The following is a 16,219-nucleotide window of genomic DNA, read 5'->3' as shown; positions in this document are numbered from 1 at the left end:
CAGACAGTGGTATTCAGGTCTAAGCATGACTGATTCTGTCTTTGCATTGGTAACTTTGGGTGTTTATAACTGGATTTTGTTCTTTTTCAGTCAAAAAAGCCCAATGAAAATAATCATAAATGATGACACGTACTCTGGGGCTATTGGTACCCTGGTGCTATGCAGACAGCACTCCTGTATTCTCCTGAGGATTCGTGAGGACCATACCACTAACACAGCAAAAGGGGTGTTGGTCAACAGCTTTCTACCAGTCCTGCTCTAAATCTTGTCCCAGGTCAGTAAGTACAGTAGTATTTCCTGGCTCATGAATACAGTCAAATCCAAGTTGGAGAAAGCTAGGATAAGAAGTAATTAAATCAAGTTGCAGAAAGGAAAAGTTTGGTCAAGTATTTGTAAGAACTTAAAAAATAACAAACAGGACAATGGGACAGGCAGTCAAAGGACACAGTAAAATACAGTGGTTATTTTAAATGACACTTTAATAGCTTGAAAATCAACTATTGAGAATGCCTGAGGGGAATATAAGTTTTTTACAGCCACAGTGCAGAGAGAAATGAAATAGTAGCTGCAAAGTGATCCTTTCCACCTCCAAATTCTGTATTCAGCAGTGCTTCTTCCATAATTTCAGCAGAGCTCTGAAATATCTGCATTTTTTTGTTATAAATAAACCTAGCTTGTTATTCTAATATATGCACACAGAAGAACATTTAACAGTGCCAACATAGATACACTAACTATCAGTTGTATATTTATGAGGTTCAGTAGAAGGAAAGGTAGAATGCTTTTTGCACTAAAGAGGCTAATCCTTCATCATGATGACCAGACTCCTTAATTAAAGTTGTGACAACCTGTCACTTTAGATCATAGAATCATAGAATCGTTTTGGTTGGAAAAGACCTCTAAGATGACTGAGCCCAGCTGTTAACCCAGCACTGCCAAGCCCACCACTAAACCATGTCCCCAAGTGCCACATCTCCATGACTTTTAAATCCCTTCAGGGATGGTGACTCCAGCACTCCCAAGTCCTTTTTCCCCAGGCAGCTTTCCAGTGACTCTGCCCCAGCCTGCAGTGCTGCAGGGGGTTGTTGTGACCTAAGGGCAGGACCTGGCACTTTGCCTTGTTGAACCTCATATAATTGCCCTCATCCCATTGATTCAGCCAGTCCAGATCCCTCTGCAGAGCCTTTCTACCCTCCTGTATGTATGCATGTATGTGTGTAGTAGAGAGTAAAATGATCTGCTGGATCAACATTCCTGCCCAACTTGGTGTTGTCAGCTGACTCTGACAGGACTGCATACTCTACTTCCACACATAAAACCTGTGGGTCACATGAAAGAATAGCAAAAAAAGAGGACATTGACCCAAAAGTTTCCTCTCCCTTGTAGCCCTTTTTTGTCTCAATACCCCACCTCCCTCACCTTTCATTTGATACAGATTATAGCCATCAAACACAGTGCTTAGCACCCAGCATGCCTTCAGGGGGAACTGATGACTAGGGATGTTTTCCAGAACTGTGATGCCCCATCTAGAGAGGCCTTGGCTGCTCTTCTTATTCTTCCACCTGACTCTTAGTTCATTTGTCCCATGGTGATGTCTACCTTAGGCTCCAAAGTCAATCTGCAGCATGCTCAGGTACTAACAGTGTATTTGAACCTTCTCCAAATGGTGACACTTCTATGGGATTTTGCTGCATCTGTGACCATGGAGAGCACTGGCTTTTTCAATTAACACTGTAACCCAGAACCTGCTGAGAAGCACATGCTTTGCCGTAGTGAAAACACACAAAGGACTGGAGCTGCACCTTCAGGTTTGCCTCATGAAAACATTTCTTCTTCTCTGCTTTTGGCAAAATAATTTACAGCCAGGAATGATGGCAGAAATCTGGACAATGTATTAACTCTTTAGTCAATCTCCCGTGATGATGGCTCTGTAGTTTCACATAACAGCTTTCTCCCGAGTGTGTAACCTTCCTTTGCTTTTCTTATAGCTTTTGTATTGCCTGATATACTGTATCTTAGAGAGATCACCATCAAATTTAAATGCCACCCTACTTATGAATAGGAGAGGTGATTGAACAAACAACATAACTGTAATGAGGAACTGTTAAACTCTTTACGATAATGACTTCTCCAAACAGCAGTACATAGTAGCACCTTTTAATTTGGCACATTCAAATCCAAATGGTTTCCTTTCTGCTACGATATCTTGTCTGTAGTTGTATTCCCAATTCAGGAGCAGTATCAAGCAAGACAACCACGATGGGGTAATTCTCCATCAATTTGTAGCTCCTATTGCAATGTTTTTCATTCTCAATGCAGTTACAAATCTAAATGCATGGTGACAGTTTAAAGTTTTCCATTTAAAACATAAAGCCGGGAAGTGGAGAAATACGAGAACATCTGACCTCACTGCCAAGGTACCCGTTCTAAGAAATCCACATTTTAACTCTATCACACAATTACTGCTGGCCTAGTCAGTCAACTCTGGGTCAAATTCATAGGTTGTTTAGACCAAAATACTTCGCACTGATCATATTGGTGCTTTATGAGTGACTGTATTCCAAGCAAGTGCATCACCTTCAAGGCTGAATAGCTAGACACTAAAGAACAATTAATGATTTTTATTTTCTTTTTTTTCACAAGTGGTAAACTGAAGCTGTACACAAGCCTACTTCAGCTCCAAGCAGGCACACAGGAGTCCAGCCTGGCTCAGAGAGGTCAGCAGGACCTCTGGCTGACCTGTTGCTGCTGCGAGGGGCGAGAGCACAGATAATGAAGTGGAGAGAATTACCTTTCTTGCGCAGAAGGACACTGGCGTGTTTCCGTCCATTTCTGTTTTCCACGTGACACGTGTAGTTAGCCAGGTCTGCCTCCCCTACAGCATCAAAGATCAATGTCAACTCAACTTCTTTTTCTCCAAGGTGTTCTCTGAGGAGTCTGAAAGGAAGGATACAGCCTTTGCTTTAGCTGAATTAATATGGGTGGAAGACTTTGAAAAGAACCATTATTTCTCAGCACAAGGCAGACAGTGTCCCTTGGGCTCCTTCACTCCGGGAGAAGGATTTAGAAGGAGACTCATGCTGCCTGAAAGACTTCTCAGAGGCATCTTTCATGGTCACCAAAAGCCTCTTTCTCCTTCCATGTCTAGTGAGGAGCTAAACCAAGTAAAGGAAGAGTGGCCATGAGTGCAATGGTTGCACATGGATTGTTTACATTGGCTCCATCAGAATTAAATGCTAAAAACAATGCTTCTTTTAAAAGAAGCAGTGAATATCCATTTTCCAGAAGCAAATATGTGCTACGAAGCCATCACAGAACAAATTATAAGGCAGTATTTTAAAGGCTGGGTATTGTAATACATTTTAATGCAGTCTGGAAACCTAACAAAAGGAGCTGTGCTACTCCCTGTAACTTTCCTCTATTTTCTGGGGCTAGATCCTGACTTTAAAAGGGAATAGTGTCAAGAACAAGAGCTCTCTGCTCCTCTGAGAGGACAGAGGAGACATGCAAAATCCCCACAAAGGGAATAGAAAGTTCTAGCAGACTTTCAGGCCAGAGGTACAGTCTTTTCATGTCATTGTTCTCGTGTGAACATTAAAAAGAATGCAAAGTAAATGCAAGTATTTTCTGCTGCTGACATCAAGTCTAAAAATACAATACCCTATTCTCTCAAAAGGCTTATCACTTGTTCAAGGAAAAGTTGCTGCTCCTTTGATAAAGGAAATGTAATGTCAAGTAAAATCTACCAGGTTCATTTGATCCTGTTTGTGTACTGCTGCTTAACGTGGAGGGGGTAAACACAAAATGTGGGGTGCCCTGGCAGACACCTGTGAACTCACCACTGCACATTGCACTTCAGTGAGTCTTTTCTCTGAAAAGGCTGTTTACGGCACTGTGAGGTAAAGGTATAAATAAAATCCAGGTTCCCCAAAGATGAAATATTTTCTTCAGAGACCAAAGGGAGGCAACTGGGCAGGAAGTAACTAATGGGAGCGCTGCCCGCTCTGGGTAGAAACTGCTGCTGGAGACCTTAACATTTGTCAGTAAAGAGCAAACCCCAAACTTCTCTATTATAAACCATAACAGAGAGTTTTGGAGTTTCCGATGCACACACACATTTTCTCATGTATGTGAGTTCACATAACACTCCGAATTTGAAAACAAATCAGAAGTATGAGAGAATTGCACTAGACAATGAAAAATAGAATGCTGACTGCTATAAACCACATCTTTACAGTAAGATTTCATACAGCACACAGCCTCTAAAGGCATGTGGGATCTGACAGAACTCAGAAGATGTACCAGAGCATCCACAACGATTCAGCCTCTTTCACTGTGGCTGTGTAACTTGCAAAAAAGCAAGGGGAAAATCATTAGTTTAAAAACATGTGTGTGTGTGTTGCATTTGGAAACTTAGATTTCATCTTTTTTTGCAAATTAACTCTCATTTATTATGGGTTTTTTGTGTTCTTTTTTTCATTTTTTTTTTTAATTTTTTTAATTCTAGTCCAGAGTCCAAGTGGTGAAATTATTGAAGAAAAGTTGAATTTGCATCATTTCTGGTCAGAAAAGAAACCTCCTTGGAAAGCCTGGTCTGTTTGCAGACTCAGCCTAAATAATTGGGAGTCAGATAAATCAATTCTCATCTACTTATTAATCTGCTATCTATAAAAAGACTCAGGAAAGTCTTTCTCCTCTGCTGGTAAACAATACGCCTGACAAATTTTGGCCTACAAATCCTGCCACAAGGAACTATATAATCCTTGACAGAGATGATATCTGGGACACTAATCTGGAGCACTTTGTCAATGCTCCGATTGTCTTGTATTTATCCTATAATCAGGATATTTTACACAGAAAAAAATGAAGACAGATTACAATTAAAATAAAAGAAACTGTTAATTTGAACTATATCCAAACTATATTTATTTAAAATAACTGACCTTTAACCTAAATTTAAATAATGCATGAGCAGCTAAAAAGGAGCTTTCATAAAACAAAGAATATGCATTTGAACAGAGAATTTTTTCCACTTATCTTACTTCTAAGGGAACTCTTTAGAACGGGATCTATCATGAAAATGCTGACAAACATTTAAGCATTATGCTGGCAGTAAAGCATAGAATGCTCTTGGTGGTGTTGAACCTTTCATTCCTGCTTTTTTGTTTTTCTTCTTTTTTCTTTTAACCAGTACTCTACAGCTAATGATTCATTATTGCCTGGAAATACACAGCTGGTCACCTACATTTTTTCAATATGTGTACAGCCTTTAATTAATTGCATTTTGTGGTTGGTTCAGAGAACACTGAGCACAGTATTTTTGGTTTAGAAAAGGAACAGAGTAACAAGTAAGACCTTACAGGTCCAACAGCATTTTCTGCACACCCCGAAGATGAAGCTCTGTCCCTGTCTGAAATGGGGGAAACTTCACCAGCGACACTGTCAACACATGCCAGCTCTCACAAGTTGAGAAAATAATAGCTTGCTTTTTCTGGTTTGCTGAACAAACTAAGAGTAATTACATCATTTAATACATTGCTAAATCAATGGCACTTGACAACTCACAACAAACAGGATAGAAAGAGAGAAAGAAAAGGTGGGTGAAGTAAAAACAATACAGTGCCTTCTTTTTCTTCAAGCTGAAGCATTTTATTTGAGCTGAATCAAAACATTTTGTCTAGTGAATATTTTTCAGTTAAGAATATGAATTTTTAAAAAAAGGAAGTGCCATTTCAGAATACAAATGTTTTCTTTGAAAATGATCCAACAGTTTGGATTTTCAAATCTTTTGTCATATTTTTTCCAATGCATGTGTGCACTAAGTTGAATCTGAAGTTAAAAGACTTTTCCTTTGAGACCATATTTTCCTAAAATTTTTAGGCTGTGTATGATCAAAGATGTAAAGGCCCTAAGAAAGCCTCACCTGGGTCTCTTTGCAAGACCAAGGCATTACTTCCAAACCTTTACTAACCTGCATGTGAGATGGGACTTAGCAGAAAGGATATTTTCATTCCTTATATAGCTGAGGATGTGGACAGTGAACAGGGCTATGAACTCTACTGCCTTCCTTCTACTCCTTAACAATAGGCTGTAGATGAAAGGACAGACCTGTGAGTACATAAGTACCTCTCCAAAGCAAAGCAGTTCAACTGGCAACATGGCACAATGATCTTCCCTTTCACTTTCCTGCATCATGTTTCTTATTCTTTGCCCAGAAATTGTCTACTTAAGCAGTATAAGCTTTTCAGGAGAGGTCTGTAATTTCCATACTTCTCTGCCAAGTACCCAGCACACTGGCCAGGCAGTGGTGGGAATTCTGTCTCCCGCCCTCAGCACCCCCTCCTAACAAAACACAACATAACCTCATCTTGTCTGAGCATTTTGTAACCATCAGTTTACTTCTGTGGGTGATAAATTAATCTGAAGAAATAAAGCTGCCATTCAAAATGTCTTCATTCACCTCTTTTCATGCCACTAGAAGGAGTTAAACTATTACTACTCTAGAAATGGACAAGACAGAAAAAACAAGGACAAACATACTTTATAAGATGTGCATTATGAGGCAACTGCAAACTGTTTGGCAGTGTTGCCTGAAGAAGAAAAAGAAGCAACTCATAGGTGGCTGGGAGAGTAAGATTTATGTCTGAAAATACTTTGCCATGGCAGAGAGATGGTGTTGAAATTTGCTGTGGGCTCCTTTGATAATTAGGTACAACTGACAACACTGAAGACAGGCTTAAAGACTCTGATTCCTTCTTTAATAGCCCTGGTTCAATTTACATGACATTTTTATTACCGCTGTGAAAAGCCCACCTGGCAAGCAAAGCCTCTTTTTCCTTTCCCCCCACGCATGTCTAACACCTGGGGATCTTAATTCAAGGGAAGGCAAGGAAGCAGCTTAGGGAGAGGGTCATTGCCTCTGAGTCCTGCAATGCTGATTAGTTGCTTTTTATTATGAGGCTTTGGAACAAGGTCTAATAAATGACAAGAAGTCCAGAACTACACAAATATTATTCATAGTGAAGTGTAGTTATAAAAAAAAACCCAGTTCCATAGGTTTGATTTGAACAGGAATGCTCAAGTTAAGTGCACCCTTGTTTCAGTGCTTTCATAACAGCAGTGGCTGCTAACCATGCACACTGGAGGATGCAAACTAGGGATGGGGGGTTTGTACTCCCACACTGCATTGATTTGCAAACCTGAACTCTCATCATACACAGAAAACCCAGCAACACAACAGACAGGCATGGTCCAGGGTAGGGACAGCACCAAAAATTCAGAATGCTACTAAGTTTGTGAACTGATTTAAGATGGGGGATGCAGGGTTAAAATGTTAGAAGCTCTCCAAATGAAAGCTGGAGTATCTCGGTCTGGTTGTAACAATTCCCTACTACTTTTAGTTTCTCAACACAAACAGAAACATGCTGGTAACACCACAGAGAAGCAAATTAATGGAAAAGGCATTTAACCAGCAAGTTCAACGTGGCTCATCAAATTTGACACATACTTGACAATTTTTTAAGTACAACAATAAATACGACCGGGTGGAAGGTGTGGGCTGGCTCAGAGCACTGTCAGAATGATTAGTGCTGCTTAGTTTCCCTAAAGCAGCACACCTGTAATGGGACACATAAACAAGAGCTCTTACTGAGAAAGAATCATTTGCAAAAAGTTACCACTTCAGTTGCCACAGCTACTTCTAAATCAAAAAAGGGAAGGGCTGTGGCACTGCTGGTAATGATGCAGTAGGTTTTGCTAAATGCTCTTTTTAATGCTGGCTGTGATCACAGGAGATTAGGTACGTGATAAGTAGATTTGCTGAGGAGAAGATTCACTGAATTGTGAGGGGTCTGCAAACTGAGTCAAAGCATTTTAATGGAATGAGAAGAGGGAGTTGTCACATATTAATTTGAAACATGAATGTGTAATGAGATGGCACAATGAAGGACAAATAACAGCTTTTTCAAACTCAGTTTCACTAATAAAAGCACATGAAGGAAAAGTTTTGAACTGTGCTAAAGCTGGAATGCTCTTTAGATACAAAACTCAAATTGTTCTTCTGATGCAGAGGAAGAACATGACCAAAATCACTCTGTTCATATATATATACCCACACCAGAGAGGACACAATGTCATTAAGTGCTGGTTACTTACAATAGCAGAAGTTTCCAATAATTGCTTTTTGTGGTCAGAAGCCCAAAAGAGGACTGTACACTGGCAATATAAAATAAATTTAATCTTTGTGCAATTAAGGTGCAATGTTAGGTCAGTTATTTTAGTATATCTTAATAACCAGTGGCTAAATGGCTGAACTTCAAATTATTGATCAAGTAATAAAGCAAAGGAACCTCTCTCTGCCTGCTCTCCAAAATTACCTTTACAAGAAACAAACAACTCAGATATGAGATCAAAAAAATGTGCAATGGAAGGTGAAAAGACCTAGGCTTTCTTTATAATCTATATTCATTGTGTCTATTGGAGCTGGGACCCCCTTTCCCATAGTTTAACCATAGTTTAGTCTTTGCTAAAAGAACAATAATCAGGTAATTATTAAAGAAGAGAAGATGATGCTGTTAAGTGCAAATTCCATGGAAGTTCATGGGGATACAAGTGAGTGTTTTCTTTACAACTGGTACAGTAAATGATAACCAGCACCTGGAACAAGCCAAGCACAAGCTGGATATCAGACACAGCCACTCCTTTCTCTCCCTTAAGTGTTAAGCCTGGAGGAACAAATGCTGCTCTTTGAAAGTCCTGGTTAAGGCACACTGAGAGCTGCATCACAGACAGACAGCACGTGCAGTAGAAGAGAAAAAGTATGGTGGCTTTGACAGGAGACCATTCATCTTCAAGATGAACACTGCTGCTGAAATGAATGTCATCTTGCCAAGGACTGCCACATGGGACAGCTGCACTGGGCAGCACCATTTTCATGCAGGGCTAAAATCAACCCCTGGAACACTCGAGAGACCCTTCAGCTACCACCCACCAGGGGAATTTGATAACAGATTTTCAGGCCCTTAGATAGCTATGTCTTTATCTTCTATGTCTTTAGAGTTTAGAAAGGGGAGGGAGCAAATCACAGAGCCCTGGCTCCAAGTCATTAATCACTCTTCAGGCAGAAAAACATTTTCACTTTCAATTAAAAACCTGTTAAGAAAACCCAACAGGCTTTTGGGGCAAACAATAAGTTTAACAGTACATAATCTAAAAAGTACCTGACTTCTCCTTCTCTAATGTGACCTTCTAATTCTTCTATGAATTTCTCCCCTTTCATCCAGTAGATCATGGGGCCTGATTCTCCACTGAATCCAAAGAAAGCTTTGCAGGCCACAGTCAGTGGGTTTCCTGAAGACAAAAAGAAAAGGTTAGAGACTATGTCATAGCTACTAGTGAGAGAATATAAGAATATAAGAATACAAGAAATCTCAACACCTCAGATAAAGCTCCTCGTTTAAAATTGGAAGGAAAAAAAAGAAGGAATAACTATAAGGTAGGAAAAAGAGTGATGTTGATTTCCATCTACATGAAATAGCTGTGAAATGAAACCCTGAGGTTATCTATTGTTTAATTTTTCCCAGAAGAAAGATACTACGTGAACAATGAGAAGGTATGGAAATGGTGGCAACATAAGGTGATGTCAAACTGGTTGTCAAAAAGAAAGAGATGACCTCTCTGTTAGACTCCTGGGATCTCTACCAGGACTGGGGATTCGTCTCTATAGGGCAGGTAAATCACTGAACTACTGCTCCCACCATAAAAAAGACACAGGAATAACTTCTTCCTCATTTAGATAGAAATCAAATGTTAATGAAGTCGTGGTAAGCTGCTCAGAGAGTTTTTAAAGATTCTCTAGAAATACATGATACCAGTGAGCACCAACACTGCTGTTACTGTCAACAGGCATTTGGCAAAGGACCAAACTTCAAAGCATTATTTAAGCAATAGACTAAAGAACCTCTTCCTTTCAGCTCTGCAATAATACTTCCAAAAGAAAGAAATTAAAACTTGGAAACTAATCAGGTTTCTTTTCTCTTCGAGAATTCAGCATTTAGATGGGATTTAGTTTGGCTACAGCTCTAACTGTATTAGGTAGTCCAGGACTGTGCTTACACTGCCAGGACAGATGGTCGTCTGACTGCAGAAGACAAAAAAAAAAAAACACAACAAAACCCCCCAGAAAAACCTCAAACAAGACAGGAAATTCATGAGAAACATGCCCATTCCCTTGGTATGAAAATACAGCTCCTGCACCCACTTTTCTCTGCCTATTTTACCCCACAGAGGTCGTCTAGGTTACAGAGCAGCTGTAGAATCAGCAACTTAGATGTGAGGACAGATTACATTTAATGTCAATGGAGACTCCTACTAGGACTTGGATCAAGAATGGAAAGCCCAAATGAATTTTACTGTATTTGAAAGAAAGATTTTATTATGTCAACCATTCTCAGTGTCAGCAGGAGACTCTCTTGACGTTGAAATATAACAGGCCTACAATATTCAGAGGGGCTAATCATTTGGAGCACATCACTTGGTTGAGCATGGGCTAATGGTTTCACATGATTGACTTACTGTGCCTTAACCAGTTACCTCTTGTCTGCTCAGGAGCGTTAACTTGCTGTGTGCACACTCAGAGCGGATCAGAGCTGCGTGTTAAAGTGTCTTTGCCTAAATCCCCACAGAGCTGTCCTAAGTCAACTGCTTGCTCTTGTCTATCCAGTATTTTGGTGCCCAATTTAAGACATGTCTAAAGAGCCTGATTAGTCAGGAAGCACAGCACTCCCAGCCATGGAAAATCAGCCGCCTTTAAATTGTTTCCAAGTCAAGATCCAAAATTACAAGTCCTTTTGAAACATTAGGATACAGCAAGAAAAGATTTAAAGGCTGCACTTGAGTCTCTGTTTCTCAAATAGCAAAAGATAAAAATGGAAAGTGTTTATCCTGAAAATGTTTTCCAGACTCTTTAATTATCTCCACATTCATGATGAACTCTGGCACCACAGCTGGCCACTGAACACGTGCTGATGCTGACAGATTATACAACCAGATCAAACATACAAGAGAGAAGAAGGGGTGGATATTCACAGTTCTCTGCACATCCCACAACACTGACCACCATCAGAAAAATTTCTAAACTTCTACCTAACAAAGAGTCAGAAACACTCCTAGGCAGACATTTAATTCCACTACAAGCTCACCCAGCCTCACTCCACGGGTGGAGTGGAAAACTGGAGCCTGTGGCTACATTCACCTCAGTTTCTCCAAACATGCTGAATGCCTGCGTGGTGTGAGGGCTTTTGTGCCACTTGCCTTGGAGTCACAATACACATCTTTTTAAATACCATTTGGTGAATCCTAGCATGTGGCTGCTCAGTCCATGTTTGATTTTAATGGAAAAAGACATTGTTGCAATGTGTAAAAGGAAAAGGATAGATGTGGCCTATCAGCATTGACAGTATTTGCCCTTTTCCTGGCTCACCATGCTGGGCCTTAAGTGTTACAGGCAAAATATATTACACAGTGTGCTTTTTCTCAAACTAGTAGATTTTTACTTAAAAAACAAGCCCTGAGAAATGAGAATATTCTAAGGTGAGCCTAAGATTTCTATACATGCAGAGTAAATATCCTGAGGTAATACGTCTGGTCTGAAGAAACAAAAGTTTTCTACACAAATAGGAAAATCTAAAACCCCCAGCTGTTGGTACACAGCTTCTGTAATAAACAAACCCAATATAAAGCATCAGGAGCCTTTACTATGACAGCCTGTATGATCTGAACATGCCTGGGCAGATCTATTTCCTAGCTTTGCCACCAGGGAAACCAGCAGAATAAACTAATACCATCAACAGCAAAATTTAGAGTAAATTTGGATTTTCAGCTCGAAGTCTGGGACTGGCCACACCTGAAAAACCCCATAGTTAATCTCATGTGCAAATCCATCACTGACTAGAGGGTGGCATAAGCAACTGTTTCTCATAGAATAACTAATTTTTATCTCAGTAGCAGAATGATGTGCATATGGATTGAGCTGATCTGTTCTGGGGTGGAAAGAGTTTGGGGCTTGACCCTTTGAAGTCCCATCCAAACTCAAACTCTCACTCCCTCTTCTTCTACTCCTCAAGCTGGTAAGGCCAGCTCACTCTTCTGTACTTCTCTGAAGCAGCTTCTGGTTTGTAACTCTCATTACTCCTTTGTGACTCTGGCAGCAGGACACAGTCAGAAAGGTAACAGTGGCTTTCTTGCAGAACCACTTCACCTCCCCAAATGAGACTCCACAAGGAAAGTAAGGGAGGTTTCCTCTCTCCTGCTATGTTAAGACACAACTACGGAAGCAACCTGGTTTTCAGGGAACTCCAACCAATTCCCATCCAGAAAAGAACACAGCATGTCTCACTGCATTTCCCTCCAAGTGCTGTGATCCTAAAAATGAGGCTGATTTCCCTGATTCCTAAATGTACCCTTGAATATGTGGAGAAACAGGCACTGAGCATGGAAAGTGCCCTTTTGCAGGTACTGATTTTGGGGCTGGCTTCAAGCCATGCAGTATCACACTGAGTCATGGCTCCAGGCAGAAGGAACTAGCAGGCCATTTGGAACTCCAACAATCCATCTTGTGTAAGGCCCAAACTTCTGCACATCATTACTGCTATTCTGCACGACCCCAAGTAGTTCCCCTACTAAGTGTTCTTATTAGAAATATTCCCCTTGCACCATTTAATTAACAACATTAAACCTCCTAGAATGAATGGTATCCTAATATTTTTTCATTTATAGATGGATTCTGCTTAAATCAGATAGAGATTTCAGATGCATTTTTACTTAATAAAATAATTTGCTGAGAAACAGAGAAGACTATTAGCGAGATTTCTAATGAATCAACAGTTAAGAAAGTGTTTGAAAAAACAAGGAAAGAAAGCAGAAAAGCTTGTTTATAGACATCCCTGAGTCTTCTGCTCTGCTGGGGTCACCTTGTTACAGTTAAGCTGCAGATTCCAGCAGAAGTCTCTGCTTTAGCTTTTCTCCCTGCCCTGTCAATCAGGCAGGCTTGTTGCAAACTCTCAGCTGATAAGACACAACCGCTGGCAATGACTTTTATTACTAAATCTTACTGTACAATTTTCACCTGCCCATTTTCACAGTAAATCTGTGTGAACTCTACCATACAAGTTTTAGCAACTTGTATTCCTGACAAGGAGAATTCCACAGAAATGTAATTACTCAAGCAAAAGAGCTGCCTGATGGTGGTAAAGTACTAGCTAAGGATGGAAAAAGGGTCTGCAAAATAATTTAGCCAGGAATGATTCTGAATGTGCTTACTGCAGGGCCGACATGCATTGAAAGAGAATCACAAATCCTGCAGTACAATCTCTCTTAAATGAAATATGCTCCAAGCATCGAGTAAATGAAACTTAAAATACCTAAAGTTTTTCTGTCTTTTAAAAACTCAAAAGACTTAAAAACTTAAATGCCAAGGCTACATGACTGACCAGCATGGAAGACAAAGCCTCTTCACAGGTCATAACATCTGCCTTATGCCAAGGTATTTTTCAGGACTTTTTTTTAAATGCAGATTGGTTGTTTGTTGTTTTTCACTTGTTTTGCACAAACAGGTGTATTTTGTGGCTTTGATGCCCACATCAGAGAATATGGACTGATGACCTATGCTACCAGCAAATCAGGCCTTCACTCACAGAGCAAATCATCTCAGAGCAACCCCATAAAGGAGCCAAAGTCATCTGTGAATCCTTGGGTGCCTTTTTTTTTTCCCTGTGGCTTGAAAGACATTAGTTGTTTTTCCAATTCTTTCACATTTTTGTGCCAGATACAACACCGGTCTCAGCAAGCCTGAATTGAAGCAAATGATCCTTCCCAGCTGGTGGCAGAACTGACTGAAAGTGCAAAAGGCCTCCTTTTGTACTAAGCAACATCAAAAGTCAATCCTGCACACATTGCTAGCTGGATTTACAACTTCTGTTCCACCTGGGTGCTAATACCGTGGACTGCAATATCACTGCTTTCATCTACTCCAGGGCTGGATGCTGTGTACACATAGAAGGGAAGACAAGTGCACTGCTGCCACTGAAAAGTCATTTCATCACTCCAAGTCCCTGTTATCAATGCATATGCATCATGTAGCTCCTCTCTGACAATGGTGCTTGTGTCTGTTTCCCTGTAAGACTAACAGAGAGGAGTGTTGGCAAAGGAGCAGCTTCCCACTCAACACGTGCAGATGTTATGCAGGCACTTCATGGGCTTTGTTTCTTCTTTTTGCTGAGGCAGAGGACAAGAAAGGCAGGTTACTTATCACATCTCAATAAGTGTATTCTACAAGCTGTCTGCAAAACTGAAGCTGACTTTCCAGGCTGTGAGGTTTGCAAGGCAAATCACCATGTCACTGACAAGAACATTATTGTTCTAATGTGCTTTACAAGTGCTAGTAAGCGGCCAAAGAGCAGCAGAGTGATTTAAATTCCCCTGGCAAGGCAGACTGGATTGTATACAACCCTGAAGTAAAGAACACATTTCCTTTTCTTTCAGAAGGACATCCTGGATAAGAAGATATGGGAGACAGAGCTTATGCCTGCAATTTATCCACAAAACAAATGCCGGGGGCAACATAGACCTTGACTCGTGGAAAACAATCTCTGTGTGTGGTAGTTTCTCTCTAGTTAGAGAATGTCAATTCTCTCCAAGTCCCTTGCAAGGACATCTTCTGAGCTGCTCTCCTATGCTTGGCAGCGACAGTGGAGCCCAGCAGCACACCACTACTGAATTTAGACAAAGCTACAAACACCCCACAAAAACTACAGATACATTATCCTTTATTTTCCCCTGGCCATTTCCCAGCATCACTTGATCAGAGGTTTCATGTTTTGTTTAGTTCAAAAAGATTAATAAAGACAGTGCTAATTACTATACCTTCTATACTATAGGGCTTCTTTTGCCTTCTCTTTTACCTGGCTATTCTACAGAATACAGGCCTAATTGTGTGCTGAACCATGTTATCCCATTTAGGTAAAAGTCTCATAAAGTTCAATGAGTAGTTTGAGCATTAGTGGATCCAGTGAAAATAAAATATACTCAAATCAAATTATTTTCCCTCACCAAAAAACATAATTACAGAAAATCCTATAATATTTCAAAACTCTATTCCAGCAGCCAGTAGATTCATGACTGGATATGAGCCTTCCAAACATTTGCATAATTAAAGCTCAGCCAAGAATTAATGAACTGAAAGCATTTTAAAGAAAATTAAGAAACCTGCTTTGGGTAGTGATAATAATTGCCTTAATAAGATAAATTTATAGTGAAATCAAACCTAACTAGCCTCCAGACATTAATTTCAAAACAGTTTAAGAACATTTGAAAGCACACCCATATATATGTATAATTAGATTGTTTTAGTCTCCAAGTTTCTAAAAGAAACAGCCTAAAGGAGGTGCTCTTCCCCTAAGTACGACCCTGTGCTACTAACAGCACATACAGCCACTACAGTGCTATCCTGGCAGCTGTACTGATGTTTAGGAAAAATAAATGGTGGCAATACATAACTTACAGTAAGTTGGCTCTTCACTCATATAAGAACTTTTTGACCAAGGCAACTCTTTGGCAATAAAAAAAGAGACCGGTGAAAACTTTGACAAGAAAAATGCAAGAGATCTTTAGGTCTTGTTTTGTCCTCTGTAGTTTATGATCTTAATTTTAACTTTCTTTCTTGCTCTGCTCTTATTTCTTATGCCCTGAGACATCACAAAACACACAGCCATGAGATATTTGTGCTTTTCTGTCTCACTCAAGTGAGCAAATAGCATATATAAAAAGTAGGATAAAAATAACACTAACAACAAGCAGCAAAACTCCAAACATGAAACAAAGCAACTAAGCCTCTACACAGTTTGTTGCCAAGAACACAAGTCAATGCATTTGCTGTCATTCCATACAGCTCCAACCATTGCTAATTTAAACAACACAATCACAACCCACTGTAAGGGCTGCTTGTAGGCTTGGCTATTGACTGTAGCTCCCAGAAAGAGAGAAAAACAAAACTAAAAAACACACACAAGGCTGAAATGTTGCTGATAAAAATTTATCAGATGTTCCAAAAATGAATCAATCAAGGCAAAATCACCTAGAGCAACTTTTTTCCAAAAAAATAACACCCAGAAAAACATCCCAACCCCTGCCTCCCTCCACTGCCAAAACAAAAAAAAAGTTAACC

General features: G+C 40.0%; 1 protein-coding gene across 2 annotated transcripts in view; it reads right to left on the bottom strand.

The window, feature by feature from the left end:
* IL1RAPL2 (interleukin 1 receptor accessory protein like 2) overlaps positions 1-16,219 on the bottom strand; it is a 359,886-nt gene that overhangs the window by 19,193 nt on the left and 324,474 nt on the right. For both annotated transcript variants that reach the window (XM_008930689.2, XM_018070872.1), the window contains exons 7-8: positions 9,219-9,348; positions 2,792-2,937 (exon numbers count right to left, since the gene is read on the bottom strand). In XM_008930689.2, the coding sequence (XP_008928937.1) occupies positions 2,792-2,937; positions 9,219-9,348 (276 nt within the window). The remainder of the gene's footprint in view (positions 1-2,791; positions 2,938-9,218; positions 9,349-16,219) is intronic.

The sequence above is a fragment of the Manacus vitellinus genome, unplaced genomic scaffold (assembly GCF_001715985.3).
Source record: "Manacus vitellinus isolate BGI_N305 unplaced genomic scaffold, ASM171598v3 scaffold_19_pilon, whole genome shotgun sequence".
Lineage (NCBI taxonomy): Eukaryota > Metazoa > Chordata > Aves > Passeriformes > Pipridae > Manacus > Manacus vitellinus.
Note: the sequence above shows the minus strand (reverse complement) of the source record. Positions and strands in the feature narration are given on the sequence as shown.